Here is a 17,927-nt window from a genome sequence, read left to right as displayed (position 1 = left end):
GGGGAGCATGCTAGCCACTTGATTCGATTAATATCCTCGGTCTCCAGAAGTATCTCTGCTACTCATGTACAATGTGGTGTAGTGTTGTCATCCATAAAAATTAATTCTTTGCCTATGGCACTGCAGAACAATTGAACATGACATTGAAGAACTTTGTTGCAATAACATTCACCAGTCAATTCCTTTTTCCAGCACTTGTAGCTCAGTGCATCCATTAAGCATAATGCCTACCTCATACCATGACCCTATCACTGCCGTATCTTATCTATCTCTTTCAAGATCATTCTCACGATGGTGAGCAGTATCACTTTCACTCCAGATCAGATGTCATCTAGAATTGGAGGAAAGACTAAAACAACTCATCTGTATAGAATACATTATTCCATCGGTGTCTTGTCCAAGTTTTATGGATACAACACCACTGAAAACTGCAGACTACAGGCATGTAGGACTGCTTGTTGCAGACATTTTGCCACATCAGTGTACCTGAATAGAGCCAACTTGCAAACTAACCTGCCATGGTGTGTTGATTATCTTTTTTGTGTTATAACCAAAAATCTGTCTTCATGATCTGTATAGAGTGAGGGCAAACTCTTAGCAAATGTTTGGAACATGTTAGCAATTCTATCCAGAGCCAGTTTACAATGCTATGTGAGATTCCAAACTCTGGCAATATCAGTAATTCTACAGCCTTCTTCAAGCTTTCCAATAATTTTTCCTCACTCAAAATCATCTAGATGATATCACAAATTAAAAAATTTCAGGTTTGGAACTTTATTCCTTCACAAAAAGAGCTTCTTTCAAATACAATTTCCTTAGTGCAGCCTTTTGTCTTTTATGTGTACCTGCTTTCTACTCAAATTGTGAGGGTACAAATTGCCACAAACTTATTCATCTGAATTTGTAGTTGTAATCTTCAAAAAAAGTTTGTCCTTAGGTTTTGGATACCAGTGTACATTAGTAGCATTGGTGGGCTAAGGATTTCTTTAATTTTATTTTTTTTATATTTTTTATTTTTTGAATGTAATGTGGAAAACCCACTCCAGAGACAAAATTAGAACTTTTCAAGTCACTTCTTGCCTCCATTCAGCAGGGTGGTAGTCCCACACCAAACAATGAAATCCCAACATCCACTGTGAAATTTGAACGTATCAGATCCTCTGATGCTATGATCAAATCCAAAACTCTTGATCCTCATGTTCCCTCCACCACATGCTGCCTAAGATGGTTTTCCCTCAAGAATCCGGAAATTCGGTTCCCTTATTGCTGCATGCTCTCTCTCTCTCCTCTGCCCAGTTGATATCTCTAATGATCGTTCGTGCACTTGCCAAAGTAATTTTCTAAGCATTCTGCCTAAATATATTTTGTCTTTGCTTAAGATGCAATTCAGCAAAAAAGCAAGGACATGAGGGCCAGTGCTTTTGAGACTATAAGATGTGAGATAGAGGCTAACAGAGAAAAATATATAGTGGACTGCTTCTATCAGCCAGGTGATGCAGAGGACATGTATTCTCAAATTAGCTCAGTTAGTGCAGGGTGAGTAATTTTTATTGGGGACTTGAACTATGTAAACATAGATTGGAAGAAATGAATTGTAGGAAATGAAGAATGGTGACAGGAATGTGGGAAATGGATTTTAATGAGTTCATATGACCCTAGACAGCATGTTTCAAAATGCTGGATATGGTGGTAGTGTCAGGATTTGTCCACAACTAAGTTATTCATTTTGCATCACAGAGTTATCAGATATTCTTGACCTATGAGGTTGCAAAGCATATGGAATTTTCAGTTAAGAAGGGGGTATATATGGAAATATGGTAATTATAGCAAATATAATAGACACGGCATGTCTAGAGCTATTTGAGGGAACTAAACAGAAAAATACAATTATTAAGCAGGTGCTGGGAGAAAAAAAATATAGAAAAAAGTAATGGGATCAGCATATTTGCATTAAAATGCATAGGAAAAGCAACTGGCATGATAAGAAAGCCAAAATCAAATTGAGAAAAATTTTTCTGTGTAGTAAGTAAAAGGAAGATATGCTTTGCTTATTTTAATGGATGCTGATGGTATGGAGCTGATAGAAGCAAGAGGAATAGTTGAATTAGTGAGAACGATCACATGGTGCAAAGATATCATTCAAGTGAAGGTATTGCAGGGATTGTTGTGAGAACAGAGGCAGATGAATTAAAGGTGCTTAGGATATTGCAAAAAAGTTAGTGTACATAATGCTCTGCAGTTGGATGGAAGATCATTGTGTTCTAAGAGAGTGCAAGAGAATTGGCAATACATCTGATTGTACTTTAATTTTTGGTTCTGATAGGGTCCTAAGGTAGCAGAAAGAGGGCAAAGTTCCATTACAAAACAAGGCTCCTGGATGGAGGTAGCAAATTACAGACCAGACCAGTCAGTATCTCAGGAGTTATGTTGAAGGTAGAAATTGAGCCAAAAATAACTTCTAATTATATATATATATATATATATATATATATATATATATCCGTGTGGTTAGCCTAGTGACTGTGCGCTTCGCAACCATATGTCCGGGGAAGGAGTGTCCTAGGTTCGATTCCTGTCGGTTACGTGAGGAGCTAAAGGATCTTCTTCAGCCACAGCCAAGTTAGCCGGTCTTGGGCGTGGAAAGTAGAGTTTTCCTCCCAGAAAAAAACACTAGCCTTGAGAACTCAACACTACGGACATAGGATACACCGAGGCGTAGGGCTGACCACCTTATCCTGTGAACGGCTTGAGGTCCGATGATTAATAAACCCTCGACACCGCAAGGTAAATGAGGGTAAAAGGAAGATGAGATATATATATATATATGCATGCTTTCGGGAACATTGACTCGGTTGTTATGATACACTTTAATAAAAAAAAGATTTAATGACTAAAACCGAGAATAATAGTAAGGCTTTATTGAAATAAAAACACAACTAGTTTCGGCTTTTGACAGCCTTCTTCAGGTGTCTTCTAAGAATAGGAAACAGTAATAAAAACACTGAAGTTTAAAACTGTGAAGCACAGGAAAATTGCACTACATAATTGACATGAAAAAATGTTGTATTTACATTTTTAAGTTATTCTTTCAAACGTTGCATTGTTTGCTGAGTGCGTGCTTTCAGACTCTCATGAACAGCAGTATCGAAAAACAGCAGAGTGACTATCAGGGATGTTTTAGCTCAAATTGTTATTTAAATATTCACAATTAAGGATGATTTCTCTGGACTCCACAATTTTTCTCTCAAACTCATCATGGCAATGAAAGATGTTTTCGGATCTATCCCAGCAGACTGAATAACCCTGGTGTTCATCATCAGGATTGTTTGAGAAAAGAACATGACTAAACAAAGCACTGGCATGTGTTCTTTTGTAAGAGATGTCTCTCTTGTGTTCCTCCATACGTAATTCAATAGATTTATTTGTTAGACCAAAATATGGGATATTACAATCACGCCATATCTTATATACACCAGGATATTTCAGATTATGTTGACAAGGCTTTGGATGGCTTACTAGCGAGCAGATTTTTGGAAGTGTAGTGAATAAGGTCCCTGATGTTATGCTTTTTAAGAACTTTAGCTAATTTTTTGGAAACTGAACTGATGTATGGGATGGAGATGTTACCCTTAAAGTTAGTTATTTTTTCAATGCAGTGGCTAGGAGGATTTAGAAGAAATTTTTTAATGGTTTTATCAGAATATCCATTTTGTCTAAAGACATGAGAGAGGTAATTAATTTCTTCTTGAAGTTCATCTGGGTCATTCTCTCTCATATATATATATATATATAATATATGTGTGTGTGTATTCTTGATCTTCTACTCGGTTGTAATGATACATTTTAAAGAATAAATTTTAAATGACTTTAAACCGAGATAAAATATTAAATTTTAATGATAATGATACAACTAGTTTCAGCCTTTTACAGCCTTCTTCAGGTATCCACTAAAGGTAGAACACAGTAATAAAAAATTGAAGTTACAAAAAACTGAGAATTACAGGCAAAATATGCAATACATAATTGACACAAAAACGTTGTATTTTTCAAGTCGTTCTATCTAACGTGCTATTGTTTGTTGCATGCGTGCTTGCAGGTTCTCATGAGCGCTAGTATTAAACAACTGCAGTATGGCTATCAGGGATGTTATAATTCAAATTGCTTCAAATGTTCAGGATTAAGGAGGATTTCTCTGAACTCCATGATTTTCCTTTCCAACTCATCACTACAGCGAAAAATGTTTTCGGATTTATCCCAGCAAACTGAGTGACTCTGTAGATCGTCATGAGGGTTATTAGAAAAAAGAATATGACTGGATAGCGCAGATGCATGTGATCTTTTATAGGAGATGTCTCTGTTATGCTCCTCAATATGCAGTTCAACAGATTTGTTAGTCTGTCCAAAATAAGCCGAAACTTTGGAGATGTTATGTTGATGACATTTTCATTATATGGAGTCATGGACACACATCTCTCATGGATTTTCTTCAACATCTTAACAGCCAGCATCCTAATATAAAATTCACTTCCGAACTAGCACGAAATAACTGCCTTCCTTTCCTGGATGTAATTCTTACATGATGCTCTGACAGATTTAAAATCTCTATATACCGAAAACCAACTCATACTAACAGATATCTGCATTGTCAATCTCATCACTTTCCACCACAAAAGCTCGGAACTGTTTCTACCTTAGGACATAGAGTATGATCTCTTTTAAATGAACCAGATGAACTCCAAAAAGAAATTGAACAACTTTCTCTTATCTTTAAACAAAATGAATATTCTGAAAAAACAATTAAGAAATTTCTTCTGGATCCTCCTAGGCAGCGTACTACGGAAACTACTGATTTTAAAGGTAGCATCTCAATACCCTACCTTAGTTCAATGTCTAATAAATTGGCTAAAGTCCTTAAAAAAATACATCAGGATGTTTTTCATTACACTCTCTAACGTCCGTTCTCTTATAAGCCATCCGAACCCTATTCATCATAACCTGAAATATCCAGGTGTTTACAAGTTATGGTGCGACTGTAATATTCCTTATTTTGGACAGACTAACAAATCTATTGAACTGTGTATTGAGGAGCATAAGAGAGACATCTATAAAAGATCACATGCATCTGCGCTATCCAGTCATATTCTTTTCTCTAATAACCCTCATGACGATCTACAGAGTCACTCAGTTTGCTGAGATAAATCAGAAAACATTTTTCGCTGTAGTGATGAGGTTGAAAGGAAAATCGTGGAGTCCAGAGAAATCCTCCTTAATCCTGAACATTTGAACAGCAATTTGAGTTATAACATCCCTGATAGCCATACTGCGGTTGTTCAATACCGGCGCTCATGAGAACCTGCAAGCACGCATGCAACAAACAATAGCACATTAGATAGAATGACTTGAAAAATACAACGTTTTTGTGTCAATTATGTATTGCATTTTTTGCCTGTAATTCTCAGTTTTTTGTAACTTCAATTTTTTATTACTGTGTTCTACCTTTAGTGGATACCTGAAGAAGGCTGTAAAAGGCTGAAACTAGTTGTATCATTAAAATTTAATATTTTATCTCGGTTTAAAGTCATATTTATATATATAGAGACAGAGAGAGAGAGAGGGGGGGGGGTCTTGGATTTGATCATCTCATCAGAGGATGTAATTATAAATGAGGTGTCAAATCACCCTCCAGTTGGTGAGAGTGACCAAGAAGTGATTTACCTGGGTGGTTGCCAGCAGTGTGAGGACCTCTGTGAGAAAGGGATATATGTGGAATTACAAGGCTGTGATTATGAAGAGCTATGGAGACAGCTTGTAGGTGTAGCATGGAATGAGGAGTTAATTAGAAAAGAGATCAATGCAACTTGGAGGATATTCAAGAGCTATCTAGTAGAAGCAATGTCTAAATGTATTCCAAGGGTCAGAAGGTTAAACAAGGTAGGTGTGAAATGGATGAATGAAGAGATTAAGCATGCAATACAAAGAAAAAGGGCATTTTGGAGGCAGCATAAGAGAAGTGGTAATAACCAATTCCATGAGGATTACAAAGAACAGACAAGATGGGTGACTTGATTGGTAAGGGTAGCAAAAGTGAGGTATGTGCAGCAGTTAGATAATAAAGCCAAAAAGAATCCTAGGGGGTTCTTTCGAAATGTAGCCCACAAAAAAAATAAATAAATGATTATGGAAGGATGACATTGATTGGAGAAAATGGTATAAGGACAGAAGATATAGTGGAAATATTTAATGAGCAGTTCATAAAGGTCTTTCATTCTTGTGAATGTGACTTCATGGAGAGATTGAGAGCAGTTGATAATGGGGAAGAGAGACTGACTGTAAATGAGCAAGAGGTGTGAGCAAACATGATGTGTAATAAGGCTATAGGATATGATGATATGTCACCACATATTCTGAAGGAATGTGCCAGAGAATTGACATCTGCCTTGACATATTTTTTAATGAGTTAAATGAGTCTTCCACTGGGTTGAGTTCCAAAGGAGTGGAAGGAGGGCAAGATTGTGACTCTTTATAAGGGAGGTGATATAACTGAAGCATCAAATTATAGACCTATCTGTGTGTCCAATGTTGTAGTTAAGTTGTTTGAAATGCTGGTGAGAACTAGGATCCAGAATTGCATTTGCAAATAGACAATTGAATTGACAAAGTGGTATTGTCTTTGATGGACAGCATGGATTTGCTAAAAGGAGGTCATGTTTTAATAATCTACTTATTTATTACAATAAGGTGACAGCTTCCTTGGACAGAAGAGAGGGATACTTAGTAATATACTTAGATTTTGCAAAGGCTTTTGTTAGATTACTGCATGATAAGTTGATAGTCAAACTAGACCAGATGGGTTTGATATTAGATTAGTGCATTAGATCAGAGACTGACTATCTGGAAGAGGAAAGCTAGTGGTGCACCTCAGGGATCCGTTTTAGGGCCATTACTGTTTAACTTGTATGTTAATGATATTGGCAAAGATTTGGATGGAGATATTCAATTGTTTGCAGATGATGCAAAGCTGGGACGAACCATGAAGAGTAGAGATGTTGTGGCCTTACAAGAAGACTTGAATAAATTGAGTGATTGGGCATGGGAATGGGGATGCAAGTTCAATGTTGTGAAATGTAAGGTTTTAAAATTTGGGAAACAAAGATGGGATGTAGAATTTATGCTTGGTGGGGATATATTGGCAGAGGGGTGGATGAAATAAGAGATCTTGGGATGAGGTGGATAAGGATCTAAAATTTAAAGGACAGATTGCCAAAACTCTTAGGACAACACAATAAATTCTGGGAATGATGCAGAGGACACTGGCTTGTAGAAGTAAAGAGATCGTGTTCCATTGTTTAGGGCTCTGATTAGGCCACACATGGACTATTGTGCACAGGTTTGGTCACTGGTTTTCATAAGGACGAAGAGATGTTTGGAAAGGGTCCAGAGGTGACTGACTAAGGTAGCTTCTGACCTCTGGAATGTCAAATGTGAGTAAAAGTTGAGAAGATGCAATTTACAGTCTAGTGGATAAGAGGAAGAGGGGTGATATGATAGATACCTACAAGTTAGTAAGGGATTGTTATAGGATCAGTGTTGGAGAGGTTTTACAGCAAATGGTGAGAGATCAGGGGAAAACCAGAGGACATCCTTGGAAGCTGTATAAGAAGGGTGTGAGCAGTGGAGTGAGAAGTAGGTTTATTGCATGCAGAGTTGTGAATGATTGGAATGCCTTGTCTGAGAGTGTGTGTCTTCAGAGATTTTTGAGTGTACTTAAGGGTCGGTATGATGAGCTGTGTGTATGACAAAAGGACCTCCTAGATGAGTCTTTGATTCCATGGAATCTTGAGTAATAATAATAATATACAAAATCCTGTTACAACAGTGTAATTGTGACATTGAAAAATTTAATGCTATATATTTAAGTCATTTTATTTTGTTTACAAGCATTGCATTCAATTGTGAATTAATGTAACAGATCGTCATGTAATGGGGGGCCTATAATCCTACACTTTTATAATTAAAAGTTTACAAAACAAAGGAAAATTTTCATTAGGAAGAAAATTGTTGATAGAAAATTAATAATCCAAACTTTCATATATACTGTCATAGTATCCTGTATGTGCCCCTCAGAGAATTAACAGAATACTTTATCATCGAATTCCTTTATAAACATTGTCATTTTTCATATTTATCACAAGCAGATTAGATAGACAAAAAACAGTTATAACAAATTTATTTTACCCTTTTTAAAGTTAATTTGTTCTTGCTCTCTTCTCCTACTAGTTGGTCAATGAAAAGTTAAGTAGATAGTTCATACTTTTTTCTGTAACTTATAAAAATCCTTTAACTTATAGGATTTTTATAAGTTAAAGATCGTTCAGATCTTTAAACTAGTCACACCATTAAAATATCATATTTGTCTTTTTTTTTTTTAATAATTATTTGAAACAAAAGACTGAATAATGCAAAATTTCACTACTCAATGTATCTAAAATTACAATCTTCTTTCCCTTTTATCTGTCATGTACTCTTTAATGCCATCTTTAGAAAGACTTTGTCTGAAGGTTAGTTACTAGTTTCGTATGATAGAGGCAGGACTTTTTATCCTGCAAAAACAGAAAACCAGCCTGAAGAATGCACACAATTCAGAAATATTGCACACTGACCTCATGGCCTTGGTTGCATCACTATTTCTTGTAAATAAGAAATCTAGTTCTGAAATTGAATCCTAGTTGAAATTGTAATATTATTCAGTCTATCAGTTAAATTCTAGGGAGGAAAAAAGAAAAAAAAAAAACTGGAGGCAAGTTCCTTTAGCTGTCTTTATTCATAAATTAATATTAAAGGATGATTTAAAGACCAAGCTAGATAAGTAGGAAGAGACCCTACATAGCCTTTTAATGGAATGCAGAATTTAAAGGAATGCAAAAACTGACCTGGTATCTAATTTTTGCCTTCTCATAATGCACCCTGTTTCCATTTATCTACCTGGATGCTGAATGAACAAGGATAGTTTGGCAGCTGCTGATTTACCAAGCCAATGGTCTTTTGGTTTAGACCAACACAAAATATGAACATGTTACAAGAAAATGAAATATTGTGCCAGCTAGGACATTGTTTGGTTATACAAGATCCCTGCTGTTATCAGAGAATCAGAACAAACATCAAATGTTACCTACTGGTACACACTCAACCTCAGCATTGTCAAAATTTAAAGTGGGCATACTCGACATAGGAAGTATCAACAGAAAAGAAGCAATTAGCAGAAGAATTAAAGTACTTTGTCAGCATAATTGGTCTTACTGAAACAATAGATAAAACCAAGGGCGATTCTTCTAAAATAACTGCAAGATGTTATGAGGGTGCTGAAAAGCTGTGATAATCACCATCAAGGAATTGATGTCGAACCATGTAACTTACATGTTATTTTACATATAGGGCCTTAAGATATGTTTTTTTTTTCTGGTTATGTTACTTGCTTTAATATCATTTTTGTCCTAGGTGTTTATCAGAACTTTTTCAGCCCCCCCCCCCCCTTCATATATGCAGAGCTATAGTATTGAAAATTAGCTTGAAGATATAATCTTCTTGAATGGGCAATATTGAATAGTGATATATGCACATATGAAAATGGGAAAATTGACAATTAGACTACTTATTTGTCTATGGGTCACACAGAAGATTCTACTGAAGGAGTATTTTTGAGAAGGTAACTGAACTTAAAAAAAGGTGTTGAATATCTAGACATCATAGTAGAAAATGTTATGGAAAATTTTAAGAAAAAAAAGCAAAGCTAATTTTAATTACCTGCTTGATTTCTGTTCAGGACATGGACTAGTCTAAATTCTTTATACTTTTCATATTTACAAATTTAGGGACACAAAATACAAGTTGAAATGATTACTTTACTTATTATTAATAAAATAACAATTGACGTTTCGATCCCTGTATTGAGGTCATCATCAGAAAGATACATGTGTATATGAAAAACAAGATACATGCTCTTGCACTCTACAAAGGTTAATTGATCTTTTACTTAGCCTGACCTCTAGTGGTAAAAAATATAAAAAAACTACAATAAACCCTGCTAAAGTCCTCCCATACTAATATTTACAATTAACAGCATAGATTCAATTTACCTTTGTAGAGTGCAAGAGCATGTAGCTTGTTTTCATATACACATGTATCTTTCCAGATGATGACCTCAATACAGGTCATTTCAGGTCGAAACGTCAATCGTGATTTTATTAATAATAAGTAAATTAATCATTTCAACATGTGTGTTTTGTGTCCCCTAAATTCATAAATATGAATACTGATCACCATGTAACCTTAAAAGAAAGAGTCTCTATACTTTTCTATGATCTGTCTAAAGCAAAGGATCTGATCTCTGGTACTCTTGCCTTCTTGTTCCTCAGGCATGTTCTCTGTCTCAACTTTGGCCTCAATCCTATTTAGCATGATCTTCAATAAAATTTTGCTTGCATGAGATATTAAACTAGTAGTACTATAGTTCTTGGCCACCTTCATATCACCTTTCTTATGTAGTGGTATGAAAACCGGCTTCTTCCAGTCCCTAGGCCATGATCCTGCCTCCCATATCCTTGTAATCAATCAATGAAACACTCATCCCTCCATCCCCTGTGGCCTTAATTAACTCTGCCAGGATTTCATCTGCACCTGGGGCCTTATTGCTATTAAGCTACTTAACTGCTCTTTCAACTTCATGCCTAAGTAGAGGAGGTTTCAAATCAAAATTTTCCTGTTGAGAGGACTCCACATTTTCTTCATCCACTCTACTGTACAGTTCTTCACAGTATTCTTTCCATCTGTTTTTGATTTCCAACTCTTCTGTTAGTAATGCTCCATGCTTGTCTTTGACATTCAATTTGGGCTTAAACTTGTGCTTTAAGTCACGAACTAAATAAAACAACCTTTTATAATTGTGCCTCTTCATTTGGAACTCTTTTTCTTCACATTTATTATAGAACTTTTCTTTGTCCTGCTTGATGGCTCTTCTGACTTCTCTATGTAATCTCTTATATTCTTTCTTCAGTCCCTGTGTCTCTGTTTTTCCAACCACCTTCTTTTGATTAGTTCCCATGTTGAATCTGATATCCATGGGTCTCTTGGTCTTCTTATTGGGCTGAGATACTTCTTTGCTGTATCCTGTATTATCACCTTGACTCCCTCCCAAAGCATTTCTGGTGAGTTCTTCTCATTGGTCTCCAAAAAAGCATCCAAATGAGTTGATGTTTCTTCTTGAATCCACTAGGAAATTACTCTAACATCCAATCTAGTGGGATGTGCCTGACCTGGAAGTTTTCAGAGTCTTAGTCTTACTTCAGCTCTTACTAGCTGGTGGTCTGTACCACAATCTGCTCCAGGTCAGGCACATTAGAGATGCTTGTCTTCCACTGCTGGAGAGCCAGGATGTAATCAATCTGGTGCCTTGACCTATCAATGTTAGATATCCAAGTATAGGTCTGTTGTGGGTGTTTCTGTAAGCAGGTATTGGTAATAACTAATCTGTTAGCATGGGCAAATTCCAACAGTCTTTCACCACAGGATACTTCACTCAGACCAAACATGCCACACTCTGGCCTAACTCTCATACTCTTTCCCACTTTTGCGTTCAAGTCCCCTAAGATGTAAAGTATGTCTCTCCTTGGGAGGCAGTCCTAAACAGTTTGTAAGTTTTCATAGAATTTGTCACTCTTCTTTAGGCCTATCCATGTGAGGTGCATAAACTACCATGACTGATACATTGGTAGGCTGAGCCTTAAGTCTAATAGAAAGTATTCTATCATTAATGAGGTTATAACCAAGAAAGCTTCTTGCCTGAGCTCTCTTCATATCACAGCTATCCCATGATGTTTTGAGTTACCACCTGAGTAAATAATCCTGTCTTTTGAAGTGACCTTCTCCATTCCATCTGGTCTCTGTAATTTCCAAGATGTCAATTTTATACCTATCCATCTCTTTACAATCTCAAGAGTACCCATCTGTAGACCCCAAACATTCCATATGCCTATGTAAAATTCCCTTCTAAGATTTATCTTATACCTTCTGTGTTGTCCATTCACAATATCACTGACTTTTGATAGATACTGTAATATACTTCTTGAACAAGACTCTGCCTAAGCCCTGAACATGGCTCTGATTATTCTGCACAACAACCGATGCAGCATGAGATGTATTATAAGGCACAACTGTATTAGAATTTTGGGGCAAAGTCACTGCAAGAAGAAAGTGGTTGCAGAGGACCTTTCCACATAAGATGCGATGAAATAGCAAAATAGGAAAGATTCATCCCTATCCCTCTAATAGCATTGGGGGGAAGGAGCAAGAAGAAAAGAAAAAAGGGAAGGTACCAGTCTACAGATTATATGAGATGTATATTACGTGAAGTAAGGCATGGTTCAGCATCAGGTACCTCGGGTTTTCCATGCCTGTACTCATTAAAGTGAGCCCTTGAGGAATAATTTCCTGTTTCATACAGGATATATGAAACAGGAAATCATTACCATTTAGTTTTGAGAAGGATAAAAATGAATATCATGCTGACAAGAAAAATACAAAAATATGTAAAACAGTTTTTTTAAAAGGATCAATGTGAGACAACTAATGAAATTTAGACTTGAAAACAATAATCAAACATTGACTTGTTGGCATATGCTGAGGAAAACACTGATATTCAAGAAGAATGTGGTGAAGTTGCTTGCAAGGATGGAAAAATTAACTGCACAGTTGACCTAACAAGTTACAGAGGCAGTCCTGGTAAAGAGAAGTGTATCAAAAGTTCTCTTAGCAAGTAAATTAGGACATGCTGTAAGTGAATCCAAAGAAAAATTTAAGAAATGGAAGCAGTAATAACCTCACCAACATTCACACTAACATTTTCCCATCTTTCATTGTTCGGCTCATTGCTGCTGCCAAGTGACATCAGTTATAGTATTTTAATAATTCCTCTGCTGTTAGCTGGAAACACTGTTTGCATTCTTCAAAAAAAGCAACTAAGCCAGAACACATGCAATTTAGACTTAAACGTAATACACTGGCCTCATACCTTTTAGTTGCTTCCACTCAAATTCCAAAACTCACCACTGTTGTTCTTCCTACTCTACCCCACATGACAGATGAATGCTCACCATTTTCGTGTTTTCCACAAATCTTTAATCCTGCAAAGTGAATATAGTTATCACATGCTACAACAAACATAATGCATGTTGTTGAAAATTTATTTATCACTAGGTTAGACTATAATAGATTTAGTTTAATCCTTTATCCCAGTGAGAGCAAACAAAGTTTGCGCCTGAAAATATCTTCAGGACTAAATATAGTGTTGTACTATCTTATCCAGTAAGTAGTGCAACACCAAGGCAACTCGTGGCAAAGGTGGAGCAAGCTACCAGGCACTTCTAACCCAGTATCTCCCATAATGCAAAACACATTTCCTATGTGGATATGTATACTGTTATGCATTAAAGGGATTGGCCATCTACCCAGACTAGTTTCAACCTTTATTGAGGTCTCTTCAGTGGGAGCCAGGCCCAGAGCTGGAGATACCAGGCAGAAGCAGTAGCAAGTCATCTGTGCCTATGGGAGTTGCCAAAAGGTTTATCACCTTTTTTTTTTTAAAAATTACTCTGGATTTAGAGAAAGATGTTGAAAATTTATTTATCACTAGGTTAGACTATAATAGATTTAGTTTAATCCTTTATCCCAGTGAGAGCAAACAAAGTTTGCGCCTGAAAATATCTTCAGGACTAAATATAGTGTTGTACTATCTTATCCAGTAAGTAGTGCAACACCAAGGCAACTCGTGGCAAAGGTGGAGCAAGCTACCAGGCACTTCTAACCCAGTATCTCCCATAATGCAAAACACATTTCCTATGTGGATATGTATACTGTTATGCATTAAAGGGATTGGCCATCTACCCAGACTAGTTTCAACCTTTATTGAGGTCTCTTCAGTGGGAGCCAGGCCCAGAGCTGGAGATACCAGGCAGAAGCAGTAGCAAGTCATCTGTGCCTATGGGAGTTGCCAAAAGGTTTATCACCTTTTTTTTTAAAAATTACTCTGGATTTAGAGAAAGATGTTGAAAATTTATTTATCACTAGGTTAGACTATAATAGATTTAGTTTAATCCTTTATCCCAGTGAGAGCAAACAAAGTTTGCGCCTGAAAATATCTTCAGGACTAAATATAGTGTTGTACTATCTTATCCAGTAAGTAGTGCAACACCAAGGCAACTCGTGGCAAAGGTGGAGCAAGCTACCAGGCTTGCTCCACCTTTGCCACGAGTTCTGGCAAAGCTCTGGGCCTGGCTCCCACTGAAGAGACCTCAATAAAGGTTGAAACTAGTCTGGGTAGATGGCCAATCCCTTTAATGCATAACAGTATACATATCCACATAGGAAATGTGTTTTGCATTATGGGAGATACTGGGTTAGAAGTGCCTGGTAGCTTGCTCCACCTTTGCCACGAGTTGCCTTGGTGTTGCACTACTTACTGGATAAGATAGTACAACACTATATTTAGTCCTGAAGATATTTTCAGGCGCAAACTTTGTTTGCTCTCACTGGGATAAAGGATTAAACTAAATCTATTATAGTCTAACCTAGTGATAAATAAATTTTCAACATCTTTCTCTAAATCCAGAGTAATTTTTAAAAAAAGGTGATAAACCTTTTGGCAACTCCCATAGGCACAGATGACTTGCTACTGCTTCTGCCTGGTATCTCCAGCTCTGGGCCTGGCTCCCACTGAAGAGACCTCAATAAAGGTTGAAACTAGTCTGGGTAGATGGCCAATCCCTTTAATGCATAACAGTATACATATCCACATAGGAAATGTGTTTTGCATTATGGGAGATACTGGGTTAGAAGTGCCTGGTAGCTTGCTCCACCTTTGCCACGAGTTGCCTTGGTGTTGCACTACTTACTGGATAAGATAGTACAACACTATATTTAGTCCTGAAGATATTTTCAGGCGCAAACTTTGTTTGCTCTCACTGGGATAAAGGATTAAACTAAATCTATTATAGTCTAACCTAGTGATAAATAAATTTTCAACATCTTTCTCTAAATCCAGAGTAATTTTTAAAAAAAAAGGTGATAAACCTTTTGGCAACTCCCATAGGCACAGATGACTTGCTACTGCTTCTGCCTGGTATCTCCAGCTCTGGGCCTGGCTCCCACTGAAGAGACCTCAATAAAGGTTGAAACTAGTCTGGGTAGATGGCCAATCCCTTTAATGCATAACAGTATACATATCCACATAGGAAATGTGTTTTGCATTATGGGAGATACTGGGTTAGAAGTGCCTGGTAGCTTGCTCCACCTTTGCCACGAGTTGCCTTGGTGTTGCACTACTTACTGGATAAGATAGTACAACACTATATTTAGTCCTGAAGATATTTTCAGGCGCAAACTTTGTTTGCTCTCACTGGGATAAAGGATTAAACTAAATCTATTATAATGCATGTTGAAATTTCTTGCCATTATTCTTCACGTCAGTACCACAACATAAAATATAGTATAGTTATAACAAAAGTAATGCTTTTGTAGAATCTTACTAACATGCAAAACACTAGTAAAATGATAATCCATAAAAATAAAAATAAAAAATAGATTTTTGCTAATTATTTTCAGCTATTGAAATCTCAACATCTAACTCGGTATATAATTGCTGTGCAGTGGCATCTACAGACAATTTCACTTCATTAGTTGGCTGTCCCACGACTTGGAATACGATTATGTATATTATTAAATATGTGCACATATTATTTATACACAATTTTTTTTTTTCATATCATTAAACTTTCATATTTAACTTATAAATGAAGAATTTAAAAAAAAAAAAAAAATTTCAGTTGGCAGGTATTGGAAAACTGAGACCAAATGTCTTATTCATGGGATATAAGTCTAGTTGGCAGGACTGTGATCCAGAAGAGCTTTTGGAATATTTCAATACAATTCAGTAAGGTGCATTTTTATTCTTTCATGTTAAAATAAGTGTTTTGTAACTAGATAGAAAAAGTATTTAATTTTTAATCCGGTAGTAGAAAATAAAGAAAAGTATTGAAACTTCATAAAATATTCATGCTTTTGTTCTGTCTGTCTGTCATGATTAATTAGTAAAAATTGTTTTTCTTTGATATTTTAAGCACTTTCTTTTGTTACTTTTGGACATCTCTCAGTGGATTTCTTTATAAATATCATCAGAAAAATGTGTTTTTCTTGTACTGCTTGATAGTATTGAGATATTATTTCTTGTAATTGAATACTATTGGATGTGATACTACATAAATCTGAAATCCCAACAGGTATCAGTGCACTTGCTGCAATTTCAAAGAAATTATCCAACTATTTACAAGAATTAAACAACAATGAATATCTGAAATATATATTGAAACATATTTGTAAGATAAAATGCTTAGGCTTTTTTTTATTATTATTTACACAATTAATACACAGTCAAAACATAATATCATTGAAAGAAAAGTTTGACTGATAATACAGAGCAATTCAGATTCTACTCAATCTAAGAATTAAATGTCAGGTAGCATCATAAAACATGGACTGTTCCAAGTAATGCCATTTTTTGTCACCGGTTATCAGAAGTAGGAAAACCATATTTTTTACATACATGCCAATGAATTATTTTGGCTGCTTGATAATGACTATTTATAATCAGTTTGGGCTATCTTGCTGCAGGTACTGATTAGATGTTCTATAGTCTTATTTTTCTGATCCCATAATCTGCATTTACTGTTATTATTGATGTCCAAAATTTTTTATTTGATTACATTAGTTTGTAATGCCTGTTCTTGAGCAGTTAGAATAAATTCTTGTTTCTTTATTAATATATCCATATTGTAGCCATTGCAAAGTCTTAGTTACATCAATTTTTACTCTGTATCTCAAAAAAATTGGCTATGCAAGGTTTATTTTTCCAGACATATATTGTAGGTTATTTTGCTGCTCCTTTTTGTAATTGGATTTGTTTCCTATTGCTTTCAGAAGGCCTTCCTGTGAAATGACTTGAAGTATTTGCTTCATTATTACTATTATTATTGTTGTTACTCCCAACCACAAATGTTATAAACCTATAAATAATTAGTTTAAATTATTTATAGGTTTATAACATTTAAATAAATCTAAATAATTTTAAATAATTTAAATAAATAATTTAAAAGCAATTAAATCTATGGTTGTTCACCAGAGTGCACTGATCTCACACACTATGCCTAGTTATCTTATTTCTGGTGTTCATGATTGTTTAAAAAAGTAGGTAATTGTAACTTTTCACTTTGAATTATTTCAGTTGATTTTCCTCGAAATATTCCTTATTTGGAATTGTACTTTATAACACTAAGATTGTGAAATATTAACTTTTGACTTTAATATTGATTGTTATAATAAATGGCATAAGTACAATTTATAGTCAGTTTAAGCCATCTTTATATTTAATTTACTAAATTTTAGTGTTTTTAAGTGAAAAATCTATATGAATCTCTCTCATTCTTTTTAAATAGCAATAGAACTTATGTGCTAGCAGTTGTATGAAAAGTTTAATAAAAAAATTGCAAATTTGTTTTAAATTGTCATCATCAAATTCCTGACATGTACCCTCAAGGGGGTGTACAGGATATGATAGTACTACATGAAAAATTTACATCATTGCCAACTTCCTATCTACAGTTTTCCTCCAAATCAGTTTGTTACTTGTCAAGACTCCAACATTATCAGATCTTATATTTCTATCGTCTAAGGCACTTTGTACCGCATCAATCCACCTATATCTTGGTCTTCCTCTGGATCTTTTTCCTGCCAACCTGGCAGAGAACACTTGTTTTGCTAATCTTTCCTCGCCCATTCTGTTTAAGTAACCATACCACCTGAGATTAGCTCTGCTAACGCATTCC

General features: G+C 35.6%; 1 protein-coding gene across 3 annotated transcripts in view; it reads left to right on the top strand.

Annotated features, from left to right (window-relative positions):
- The window catches only part of LOC150098232 (solute carrier family 12 member 2-like), a 571,711-nt gene that overhangs the window by 328,705 nt on the left and 225,079 nt on the right, over window positions 1-17,927 (top strand). For all 3 annotated transcript variants that reach the window (XM_090406235.1, XM_090406234.1, XM_090406233.1), the window contains exon 17: window positions 15,873-15,979. In XM_090406235.1, coding sequence (XP_090262361.1) covers window positions 15,873-15,979 — 107 coding nt within the window. The remainder of the gene's footprint in view (window positions 1-15,872; window positions 15,980-17,927) is intronic.

This window comes from Typopeltis vanoorti, chromosome 16 (assembly GCF_054136105.1).
Source record: "Typopeltis vanoorti isolate ZY-2024b chromosome 16, IOZ_Tvanoo_1.0, whole genome shotgun sequence".
Taxonomy (NCBI): domain Eukaryota; kingdom Metazoa; phylum Arthropoda; class Arachnida; order Uropygi; family Thelyphonidae; genus Typopeltis; species Typopeltis vanoorti.
The sequence above is the reverse complement of the archived record's forward strand: the minus strand, read 5'-3'. Positions and strand labels throughout refer to the sequence as shown.